The sequence below is a fragment of the Lontra canadensis genome, unplaced genomic scaffold, assembly GCF_010015895.1.
Source record: "Lontra canadensis isolate GAN:19392208 unplaced genomic scaffold, GSC_riverotter_1.0 scaffold38, whole genome shotgun sequence".
In the NCBI taxonomy this organism is placed as follows: Eukaryota; Metazoa; Chordata; class Mammalia; order Carnivora; family Mustelidae; genus Lontra; species Lontra canadensis.
The window spans coordinates 2,999,398-3,012,176 of NW_022631032.1; the positions used below are offsets into that span (position 1 = coordinate 2,999,398).

Genomic DNA, 12,779 nt, shown 5'->3' on the forward strand with positions numbered 1-12,779 from the left:
TTTTTTTTTTTTTTAATTTATTTGACAGAGAGAGAGAGAGAGATCACAAGTAGGCAGAGGCAGGCGGGGCGGAGGGGTGGAGAGTGGGGGGAAGCAGGCTCCCTGCTGAGCAGAGAGCCTGATGTGGTGGGGCTCGATTCCAGGACCCTGAGATCATGACCTGAGCCAAGGGCAGAGGCTTTAACCCACTGAGCCACCCAGGCGCCCCAATAATTTTTTTAAAGAGAAAAAAAAGAAAAAGAAAAGTAAAACGACAAGAAGTTCATATATCAGTAAAAATGTAAAAAGGAGAAATGGCTATAGATAAAGGTGCGGCGGAGCCATTTTACAACTCACCTAAAGGAGACATTTCATTTTTCAACCCATTTCATCGATATATAATTGAAACACAACTGACCAATTTTCAGCGCCCAGCTTGGTGAGCTTTGTCACACAGTAGTGTATTCACTACCAGAATCTAGATACAGAACATACTTCCATCAGCTCCGCAAGTTTCCTAATGCCCTTATATGAATCCCCTCTCCCATTCCCTGCCCCTGGCAGCCACTGATCTGCTTCCTGTCACTAGTCTTGCCTTTTCTAGAACTTTACACAAACAGAATGTACAGTGAGTAGTCTGTATGATTGTTTCTGTAGTGGTTTTTCTCTGGCTTCCGTAGCTTACTTAGCATAGGCTTTTCAGATTCATGCATGTGGTTTCGTCTACCAGTAGCTTAGTCTGTTTGAGCGCCCCCTGGAGGTACTCATTCGCATGAATAGGCCACAATTTATTCACTTACTGATGAACGTTTGAGTTATTTCTTATTTTTTTAATTCATTTTTCTGTCATGGTAAAATGTGTACATCATAAAATTTGTTATTTTAACCATTTTAAAGTGTCCAATGTAGTAGCATTAAATGCACTCAAAATGCTGTGTAACCATCACCACTATCTATTCCCAAAATTCTTTCATCACCCCAAACAGAAACTCTGTAACCATTAAACAGTAACTCCCCATATCCCTATCCATGGACCCTGGCGGCTACTAATCTACTTTCTGTCTCTGTGAAGGCACCTACTCTGGATATTTCACAGAAGTGAAATCACACAGTATTTGTCCTTCAGTGTCTGGCTTATTTTATTCAGCATCATGCTCTCAGGGTTCATGCATGTCGTGGCGTATTTCAGAACTTCTTTCCTTTTTATGGCTGAATAATATTCCATTGTGTGTATATGCCATATTTTGTTTATCCGTTTATCTTCTGGTGGACACTTAGGTTGTTTCCATATTTCTTTTTTGTAGTTATTACGAATAAAGCTGCTATGGGCATTCAAGTCCTAATCTTTGTGTGGACGTGTGCTTTCATTTCTTTTGGATAAATATTTAGAAGTGGAAATACCTGATCATTTGGTAAGTAAATGTTTAACTTCATAAGAAACTGCTAAGCTAATTTACAAAGATGGCTTGTACCATTTGTATTCTCACTAGCTACCTGTGAGCGTTTGGGTTACGGCACATCTTCACCAATGCTCGGTAGAGGCCAACTTTTGAATTGAAACAATTCTGGCGGATGTGTAGTAGGATCTTATTTTAGTTTTAATCTGCGGTTCCTTATGTTAATGATGTTGAGCATCTTATCATTTTTTTTTAAAGATTTTATTTATTTCACACACAGAGAGAAATTACAAGTAGGCAGGGAGGCAGACAGAGAGAGAGGAGAAAGGAGGCTCCCTGCTGAGCAGAGAGCCTGACTCAGGACTTGTCCCCAGGACCCTGGGATCATGACCTGAGCCGAAGGCAGAGGTTTTAACCCACTGAGCCACCCAGGTACCCATCTTTTCATATTCTTAGCTATCATTCATATATCTTTTGTGAGATGCAATGAGGTATCTGTTTAAATCTTTTTTCCCATTTTTAAAATCAAGCTGTTTGTCTAAAAGAGTTTTAAGAGTTCTTCACATAGTCCAGTTACAAGTCTGTTATCAGATGTGTATGCATTCACATTCACATACCTATTTGCAAAATTTATGTTGTGAGAATTTTCTCAGTCTGTGGTTTCCTTCATGGTGTTCTTTTGTTTTGTTTTGTTTGTTTGTTTTTGAGAGGGAGAGACAGAGAGAGAATCTTAAGCAGGCTCCATGCCCCGCTTGGAGCCAGATGTAGGGCTTGATCATGCAACCCTGAGATCGTGACCTGAGCCGAAATCAAGAGTTGGATGCTTAACTGACTGAGCCATGGTGTCTTTTGAAGAGCAAATTAATTTTGAAATAGTTTATCTTTTTTATGGGTTGTACCTTTTGTCTTTTATCTAATTAATCACCTAACTCAAGATCCCAGGGGCACCTGGTTAGCTCAGTCTGTGGAACATCTGACTCTTGATCTCAGGGTTGTGGGCTTGAGCCCCATGTTAGATGTAGGGATAACTTAAAAATAAAATCTTAAAAAAATTAAAAGATCTCAATGTTTTTTCCTTTGCTTTCTTCTAGAAATTTAGTAAGTTTAGACCTATGGTTCATTTCTAACTAATTATTGAATATGGTTTGCAGTAATAGTCACGGTATGTATTTTTTTGTTTTGCATATAGATTGTTCTGGCACTGTTTGAGACTATCCTTTTCTCATTGAAATAATATTTTTTTCAAAAATCATTTGCTCATATGTGTATGTCTATTTCTGAATTCTCTAGGCTGTTCTAGTGGTCTGTATGTTTTTATATGCTAGCTCTTTACTTTTTATAACTTTACCGTAATTTTATAATTTTCTTGAAATCACATGGTGTAAATCTTCCAACTTTGTTCTTTTTCCAAAGTATTTTGGCTAATCTAGGACTTTTGCATTTCCATATAAATTTAGATCCAGTTTGTTAATTTCTACAACAAAACACTGCTAGGATTTTGACTGAGATTGTATTGAACCCACACAACAATTTAGAGAGAACTGACATGTTAATGATAGTGAATCTTTTGATCCATGAATGTGGTATATCTCTATTTATTTAGGTCTTTAATTCTTCTCAACAATATTTTGTTATTTTTACTGTACAAGTTTTGCACATATTTTGTTAAATTTACCCATAAATTTTTTTAAAGATTTTATTTATTTATGACAGAGAGCGATAGCAAGAGAGGGAATACAAGCATGTGGGAGCTGGAGAGGGAGGAGCAGGCTCCCCACTGAGCAGGGACCCCGATGAGGGGCTTGATCCCAGGACCCTGGGATCATGACCTGAGCCGAAGGCAGATGCTTCACAACTGAGCCACCCAGGTGCCCCTATCCATGAGTATTTTCTATTCTTATGCTATTTATTGTTTTCTAATTTTTATTTTTTAAACATTTAATTCATTTATTTGAGAGCAAGAGAAAGAGAGCACAAGAGGGGTGCAGGCAGAGGGAGAAGCAGACTCCCCACTGAGCAGGGAGCTGAATGCTGGGCCCAATGCCAGGACTCCAGGATCATGACCAAAGCCAAGGCAGATGCTTAACCAACTAGCACCCCGGTGGCCCTAAATATTGTGTTTTTGTTTAAATTTTGCAATTTATCATTGCTTATAAAATAGAAATACAATAGAATCTTTGTATATAGATTTTTTATTCTGTAACTTGCTAAACTCACTTACTACTTCTAGTAACTTTTTGATATATTCCTTTGGATTTTCTACATACATAATCATGTTACCTTACTTCTTTCTTTCCTCTCTGTATGGCTTTTGCTTCTTTTTTCTTTTTTCTTTTTTTTTTTTCTTATTTTTTTAAAAGACTTTATTTATTTGAGAGGGAAAGAGATCACAAGTAGGCAGAGAGTCAGGCAGAGAGAGGGGGAAGCAGGCTCCCCGCCGAGCAGAGAGCCTGATGTGGGGCCCGATCCCAGGACCCTGAGATCATGACCTGAGCCGAAGGCAGAGGCTTAACCCACAGAGCCACCCAGGTTCCCCTTTTTATTTTCTTATTGCACTGGATAGGATTTCCTATACTGTTGAATGGAAGTGGTGACAGTGGACATCTCAAAAATGACATCTTTTAAAGAGAGAGGATGACACCTTTAAACATTTTTTCCTGTCCCAGATAGAAATAATCACTGGCTGTATAGAGGTATAAGCAAAATATGATGGGATGAATGGGGGTTGGCAGAAAATGGGGCAGTTGAATTCTAGCCATTGGAGACTGTTTATAAAAGGCAAAATTTTTAAGCAAGTTCTTTGGCTTTTCTTGATCTGACCCAGGGAGGTGACAGTATCTGTGGTCTGTTCCCCCTACCCTACCCTTGCTATCCGTGTTCCCCTTCCTGATGCTTCCAGCAACAGAGCTACCATGACTCTCCATCCATTGGTTCCAGGATGCTGTCCTCTACTGATGCGATGGCATGCTCACGGACCTGCTCCCGCATCCTGGGGCTGAGCCTTGGGACTACTGCCCTGTTTGCTGCTGGAGCCAACTTGGTGCTCCTCTTCCCTAACTGGGATGTGACCTACCTGTTGAGGGGCCTTATTGGCAGGCATGCCATGCTGGGCTCTGGGCTCTGGGGAGGAGGACTCATGGTAAGTGTTTGGAGTTTCTTGGGTGTGAACTCCCCAAATACCCCTCAGGGTGGAGCAGGGAGGTGGCAGGACAGCAGTGTTTTGTTTTGTTTGCAAGAATGCTTGGTCTTGAGGGTGACTGCCTGGCTCAGTGGGTAGAGCATGAGACTTGATCTCAGGGTTGTGAGTTCGAACCCCACATTGGGCATAGAGATTACTTAAAGATAAAATCTTTTTTAAAAAGATTTTATTTATTTATTTGACAGAGAGATAGAGAGAGAGCACAAGTAAGCAGAGCAGCAGGCAGAGGGAGAGGGAAAAGCAGATTCCCCGCTGAACAGGGAGCCTGATGTGGGACTCAATCCCAGGACCCTGGAATCATGACCTGAGCCCAAGGCAGCTGCTTAACCAACTGAGCCTCCCAGGTGCCCCTTAAAGATAAAATCTTAAAAAAAAATGCTTGATCTAGCAAGCTTGTCTTGGGTCTATAGGAATTCCAAGGAATAGGAGACTCTAGGAAGACTTGTTGCTGAACTTCGGCTTGGAACTAGAAGGCTGGGTATAAATATTGCCATCCAGAGAGTCAGATCAGGCTAGTAATCCAACGGGGTCCTGACAGTCAAAGCCAAACCTTCTGGGAAAGATAGGATTATCAAAACCATGTGAGGTGCCCAAATGATCTATTTCAATAGTAATCAACCCAATCTCTTCTTACCATTCTTCTCTCCTCTCCTAGGTACTCACTGCAGCTACCCTCATTTGCTTCATGGGCTGGAGATATGGCTGCTTCAGTAAGAGTGGGCCCTGCCGAAGTGTAAGCACCAGGTTCTACTCTTCTAATACCTAGAATGTTCCCACACTCCATTACTCTACAGGCAGAGTGGTAAAGAGGCAACTTCAGTTTTGGGGCTTGAAGTCAGATCCTGACTGTACTCATTAGTAAACCTAAGCCATTGGGGAAGTTCCATAATCTTTCTGAGCCTTGGATCTTCATCTATAAAATGGGCGTGAACAGTCTCAAGTTAAGGGAGTGTTTATTGAGCCAAACATGTCTATTAACTATGATTTTTAGCCTATTGAACAAAATGGACATGAATTAAGTGTGCTATAGTCATGTGTCACTGATAAAAAATTTCCTGGGGCACGTGGCTGGCTCAGTGGGTAGAGCATGCACTCAATCTCTGGGTCATGAGTTCAAGCCCCATGTTGGGTGTGGAATCTACTAGAAAGAAAGAAAGAAAGGTAGAGAGAAAGAAGAAAGAAAAAAAGGAGATAGAAAAGAAAGGAAGGGAGGAAGGAAATTTCCTGGTTATTTTGTTTAATTTTTCTTAGAATTAGAAGGTTTCCAGAAATCATCTAATGACTAGATTCTAGCCTAAGCCCTCCATTTTACAGAAAATTAAACTTGGGCCCAGAGTAAATTTGCACTTATCAGTTACAGCAACATTTATATATACTTGAAAAATTTCAGTACATGTAAGTACAAGATATATTACTTATTCAGTCTCAGACATATGAATTTGTGGCCTCCTTACAGTAACTCTACTGCCTACTTTGGTATCTGCATCCCACATATTGGGAACCCCACTGATTCAGAATTATATATTAAAGAATTAAATATAAATACCCATGCACTTCATTCAGTATTTCTCTCAGTCTCCTCTGGTTTTCCCCTCGGTGAGTGAGTGGTTCTCAGACTTGTGTGTGTATCAGAATCCTCGTAGGGTTTGTTAAAACAGATTGTTCGCCCCACCCCCCAGATTTATTTATTTTCCTTACTTCCTTCTTTCCTCCCTTCTTCCCTCCCTTCCTTCCCTCTCTCTCTCTCTCTCTTTCTTTTTAAAGCTATATTGTCTGAGGAAAGGAGAAGGTTGGAGAGACAGGAGAGTTGACTTTATTTATTTATTTATTTATTTATTTATTTATTTTTAGAGGTGGGGAAGTAGCAGAGAGACAGGGAGAGAGAGACTCCCAAGCAGGTTCCACACCCAGTGCAGAGCCTCATGCAGGGCTGGATCTCACACCCCTGAGATCATGACCTGAGCTGAAAGTGAGAGTTGGATGCTTAACTGATTGAGCCACCCAGGTGCTCCAGCCCCAACTTTTCTGGTTCAGAAGGTGGGGTGAAGCGGGAAGTTGTGCATTTCTAGCAAGTTTTCAGGTGATGTGATGCTGCCGGGGCCAGGACCCCATCTTGAGCATTTCGTTGGGCCTCCCAAGCTCTAAACCAGCTTGACATTGTGGGAAGAGGCCTCCATGATTCTATATAAAAACTGTGCATATGTTTTATTTAAATTTTTAAAATATGCATTCTTTTGAAGGGAGAAAACCACCTAGTAGTCTGAGAAAGAAGCCAATTAAAAACCAAGCTAGACTCCTGCCTAGGAAGTGAACTCATTGTTATCTTCGGGGAAGGAAGTGCACAGACTAAGTGCAATGAGAGAACAGGGGTCTGTTCCAAGATGACTGAAGTTCCTCTCTGTCCCTGTCCCCCTCCCTCCCTTCTTTCCTACCTCCTTCCCTCTTTCTTCCCTTGTTTCCTTCATGCTTGATTTAAGAAAGAGTGGAATCGGCATTAGTTGCTGGGAACTGTTAAGAATACAGCTTTCCCTTAAAAGAGTCAGAAATAGGCATGCAGGGCACCTGGGTGGCTCAGTCAGTTAAGTGTCTGCCTTCTGCTCAGGTCATGATCCCAGGCTCCTGGGATCGACTCCCGAATCCTGCTTCTTGCTCAGCGGGGAGCCTACTTCTCCTTCTCCCTGTGCTTGGTGCTCCCCCTGCTTGTGGTCTCTCAAATAAATAAAATCTTTAAAAAAATTTTTTTTTAAATAGTAAAAAAGAAATGGGCATGCAATGACCATCCAACCCTTCTACCCAGAGGCTATGTAAAACTTTTTTTTTTTTTAAGTTTATTTATTTGAGGGACGCCTGGGTGGCTCAGTTGGTTAAGCAGCTGCCTTTGGCTCAGGTCATGATCCCAGCGTCCTGAGATCGAGTCCCACATTGGGCTCCTTGCTTGGCAGGGAGCCTGCTTCTCCCTCTGCCTCTGCTGCCACTCGGCCTGCCTGTGCTCTCTCTCTCTGGCAAATAAATAAATGAAATCTAAAGTTTATTTATTTGAGAGAGAGAGAGAGAAAGAGAGCATGCATTCAAGCATGCGTTGGTGGGGGTGGGGGTGGAGGGAGAGGGAGAATATTAAGCAGACTCCATGCCCAGTGGGGAGCCTGACATAGGGCTTCATCTCACGACACTGAGACCATGACCTGAGCTGATATCAAGAGTCAGTAACCAACTGAGCCACCCAGTGGCCCCCTGAGTGTAAAAGTTTTTGAAGCCAACCTGTTGAGAAGCTCTGGAGGGAGCTTTCCTGGGTCAGGGAGACTCAGGTCCAAGTGCCACTGCTTCCCGCCTTCTCAGTGCTTTCTTTCCGACCACTTCCTGGCTCTGCCCACCAACCCCTCATCAGCCGCCCTGCCTTGGGTGTCCTTTAAAGGAGCTGCCAGGGGAAGCATTATCCCCACATGATATGACAGGGAAAGCCTGAGTGCTGGAGAAGTTAAGCTTGTCCAGATCACCCCATCACCTGGTCATGACCCCATCTCACCTCATGGCTTCTTCCTTCCATCTACAGATGTTCACTGCTCTGCTGTCCAGTAGCCTGGCTATTCTTGGAGCCTTGATTTGCTTTATCACTTCTGGAGTAGCCCTGAAAGATGGTCCATTTTGCATGTTTGATGCCTCATCCTTCAATCAGACACAAGATTGGAAATATGGTTACCCATTCCAAGACTTGCATAACAGGTAAATGGACGGAGACTTGGGTTTTCAATCTTTTCAGAGAGACACACAGATGGACTACAAACTCCTCGTGGCCACACGTTCTAGCATCTCCCATCTCTGATGCTCAGCATTTTGCCAACACAGCAAATGTCACCCTCAGAAATCTAGGCCTAGGACCGTGGCTGGGGGGAAGAGGGGCCAGGTTTCTATTGAGTTGCTTACTTGGTTTTCTTACTTACTCCTCAATCCCTGGTCTCCTTTTTTTTTTTGGATAGGAATTATTTGTATGACGACTCCCTCTGGAACTCTGTGTGCCTGGAGCCTTCTAAAGCTGTCATTTGGCACGTGTCCTTCTTCTCCATGCTTCTATGCATCAGTCTCCTCCAGATTCTCTTGGTGGTCATTCATTTTTTCAACAGCTTCCTGGGTCTTTTCTGCAGCTTCTGTGACAAGTGATAGGGAATGTCCTTTCACGCATGAGAGTTTTCCTCAGAACAGACCTTGAATCTCTTCTGCAGAATGGATTATAAACAAACTTTCCTTTTAGGTATTCCTGTAGTGATAATAACGGCAATGATTCCTTGCACGCATGTTGAGTGATATATGCATTTTAAATCACAATGTAAACTGCAAGATGATATATCAGTAGAAGGAACAATTAGGTCATTATTATTGTGCAGGAACTTACAGTTCCTCAAATGTCCTCCAGCTGTGGTCTCATTTCAGCCTCTTAACAACTCCATAAAACTGGCCACATGTCACAGATATGGAAGTTGAGGCTCCTAGAGCATAAGGGACTTGTTGCCTAAAAGCACTCACCTGGGTTCAGGTAAAGTCAGCACCTGAGCTCTTATCTTTTAAATTCAAGTTCACCAGTTGTTATGGATGGAATTGTGTGTCCTCAAATCTCATAGGTGGAAGCCCTAAGCCCAATGTGACTATATTTGTAGATAGAAACTTTAAGAAGGTAATTAAGGTTAAATGAGGTCATAAAGGTAGGACCCTAATCCTTACAAGAAGAGGATGAGATACCAGATCTCTCTTTACACACAAGCACAGTAGAAGAGGCCCTGTGAGGACACAGCCAGAAGGTGGCCACCTGCAAGCCAAGGAGAGGGCCCTCAATAGAAGCCAGCCTTATTGGTATCTTCATGTTGGGACTTCAAGTCTGATTTATTAGAAAAATAAATGCATGTGGTCTCAGCCCATTCAGTCAGTACTATTTTGTTGTGGCAGCCTGAGCTGATTAATTCACCAATATTTTCTTCTTCAGTGTTCGGTGCGGTTCAGTAAGTGCTATACACTGGAGTTTCCACTGTATACTGTTGTGTGCACAGTGGATCTAAAGATGACTGAGGCATAGTCCTTGACCTAGGACCCTCCTTGTCCTTGAAGAGCTCACGATCAAGGTAGAGGAACAAACACATCTATAAACAATTTAAATATCCTATGGTAAGGGCCATGTTAGAGGTCAACAGGACACAGAGAGAGTTCAAAGGAATAGCGAAACTCCAAGAAGAGGGTCTGTGAGAGATCAAGGAAGGCACCCCTTGCGTCTGAGCTTGTTCTTGAAACCACCCAGTGAAGAGGGGAGGAAGGGATTCCCCAGCAGAGGAAACAGCACACTCCGAGGCATGGAGGGGACACATGGGATGGAGAACTATGGTGCCACAGTGGTTTCTCATATGGGATGTGGAGAACAGAGCTCCTCTCTTTGTTGCACTTCAAGATCTTGGTCAGGAGCTAGTGCTGAATGGTGAGTAGAGTCAGGAGTGGGGTGAAGGAGATCCACGCAGGAAATTCTGATGGGCAGGGAACAGGATGAAGCAGGAAGCCTGGGAAGAAATACGAAGATGGGCACTGGCAAGAGAAGAGGTAGTGGACAGGTCCAGGGAATGAGTTAGGGAACCATGGGCTCTGGAGCCACAGAGGAGACAAAGCCAGGAAGGGAAAGCGTGGGCCCAGTTGCTGTTATATCCCCTCCATGGTCCCCAGGTCAGGGAGGAGCTGAAGCACCAGATGCATCCAGAATACAGGACTTCCTCTGTTACCGGGGGAGGAGGGAAGGGGAAAGGAGAGGAAACCAGGGATGGGGAGGGGAATGCAGAGGGAGTTCTGTGTTCATTCCACTATGGGCTCCATAGTCCTCCACACCTGCCTGTTCACTGCCCTTTGTGGGATTCCAGAGGACACCTGCATCCCCTTCCTTCTGCCTTCATCCCAGGACTACCTCACACTTAGAATGGGCTTTCACCCTGGTTTTTTTTCTCTTCAAATGAAAGCCACATTGAGGTCTTGGCTTGGTTTCCAACCAGGTTTAGGGCAGAGGGGCTGTTCATCAGGACACTGTTAACATTTTGCTAAGAAAAAAAGTCGTCTGGGGCGCCTGGGTGGCTCAGTGGGTTAAAGCCTCTGCCTTCGGCTCAGGTCATGATCCCAGGGTCCTGGGATCGAGCCCCATATCGGGCTCTCTGCTCGGCAGGGAGCCTGCTTCCTCCTCTCTCTCTCTCTCTGCCTGCCTCTCTGCCTACTTGTGATCTCTATCTGTCAAATAAATAAATAAAATCTTTAAAAAAAAAAAAAAGAAAGAAAAAAAAAAAGAAAAAAAGTCGTCTGTCCGTTACCTTGTATATGCCTTCTGGAATATCATCATGGAATGAGGAGGACGTTGCCTTGCTTATGTTCCTGCTCGAGAAAAATATGCCCTTGGGGCGCCTGGGTGGCTCAGTTGGTTTAGCAACTGCTTTTGGCTCAGGTTATGATCCTGAAGTCCCAGGATCCAGTCCCAGGATGAGTCCCACTCCCTCTGACTGTCCCCCCATCATGCTCTCTCTTGTTCTCTTTCTCTCAAATAAATACAATCTTTAAAAAAAGAAAAGTAAGCCCATCTTGGGAATAGGTTGTCCTTCAGCTTTCTGTTATAGCAGCTGGCACTCTATTTAGCCCATTGCTCCCCAGCCAAATCTGTCCACTCTTTAGGGCAAGGCCTGGGTTTCATTCACTTTTGTATCGCAAGCCCCTAGCACGGATGGAATAATAAAATTTTTATTGAATTAAATTACACATCTGATCTTCTGTGGTTTTAGTTGGACTGTAGTAGATAGAACGAGAGAAATCTAACTGAAGAAACCATGAAAGGGGAGAGAAAATCTGCATATTAGGAGTATGATTTCTTAAGGCTGGTGAAACAGCAAGGAGTAAAACGCTATCTTCCCCTAGGAGACATTGGATTTCTGTGCCAGGCTACTTTGTGGATACATGATCGCAGCCAAAGATGGGGCTGGTGCTGCTGAACCAAGGGGAAGGTAAAGAGGGCATGGTTGAAGCAGCACTGAGCTGATGTGGGTGCACACTTAGCCCATGGCCCTTGCAAAGACCCCATTCTGCTGGCCAGAGCCAGGAGGAGGGTTCAGCAACCCAGCCAGATCATGAAAGGTTTTATTTGCAGTAAATGCTGGGGAGATGGTCATAAGGAACCATTGAAAGATTTCAAGCAGAGCAGTCACAAAGGAAAGCCATTCTGGGGACACTGTGAAGGGCAGACTGGGAAGGTGTAGTTCCTATGAGTTTATGGGACTCAGGAAGACCAATCTAGGCTATACCACCAAGAAAACATGTTGTAAGCCAAAACCTGGAATAGTAAAATTAGTGAGTCTTTACTGGAATTTGCACAGGTATATGTTTATAGAAACTACTCCCTTTCCATCTTAGAGGAGGAAGTTTTGCAATTTGTTAACCCAACCAATAGGAAACCTGGATAGATGTTGGGGGAATTTCTTTTCTTTTCTTTTCTTTTTTTTTTTTTTAAGATCCCGTTTTTTTTTGTTTGTTTGTTTTTGTTTTTTTTTTAATTTGAGAGAGTCTGTGTGTGAGTGAGCAAGATAGGGAGAGAGAGTGCAGGAGAGGGGAGTCGGGGGAAGAGGAAGAAGGAGAAGCAGACTTCCTGCTGAGCAGGGAGCCTGGTATGGGACTCAATCCCATAACCCTGGAATCATAACCTGAACTGAAGGCACAGGCTTAACTGACTCGCCACCCAGCCACTCCTTTTCCTAGTTTTTGAAGCTGACAGAGGCCAGGATAATATGGTTTTCTAAAACAGGACCAGAAACTGGTGCTCATAAGTGAGGAATACACGTGAAATCTGCACATATCTGAATTTTGCTCTGGATCCAAGGGTGTAGGCTGGGGGAACTGTGCTTGGCAGTTCTGGACTAGGGCAGGGCACTGCTAATTTTTTAATGTAAAGGGTCGGATAAAAGTTTAGACCTTAAGGGCCATATGGTTTCTGTTGCAGTTGCTGAAGTCTACCAGTAACAGCGCAAAAGTGGCCACACAACAGGCAAGTGAGCATAGCTTTGCTACAAAAGAACTTCGGGGATACTGAAATTTTAATTTCACGTGTAGGTTTCACGTGTCATGAAATAATCTTTTGATTTTTTTCGATCGTTTAAAAATCTGGGTGCCTCAGTTGTTGGGCATCTGCCTTCGGCTAAGGACATGATCCT

General features: G+C 43.4%; 1 protein-coding gene across 1 annotated transcript; it reads left to right on the forward strand.

Moving 5' to 3' along the window:
- Positions 1 to 1,318: 1,318 nt before the first annotated feature.
- TM4SF19 (transmembrane 4 L six family member 19) lies at positions 1,319 to 8,779 on the forward strand. Its single transcript, XM_032869777.1, has 5 exons — positions 1,319 to 1,391; positions 4,314 to 4,515; positions 5,231 to 5,308; positions 8,126 to 8,295; positions 8,550 to 8,779. The coding sequence occupies exons 2-5, from the start codon at positions 4,315 to 4,317 to the stop codon at positions 8,728 to 8,730; spliced, it is 630 nt and encodes a 209-aa protein (XP_032725668.1). The 5' UTR covers positions 1,319 to 1,391; position 4,314; the 3' UTR covers positions 8,731 to 8,779.
- Positions 8,780 to 12,779: the final 4,000 nt, after the last annotated feature.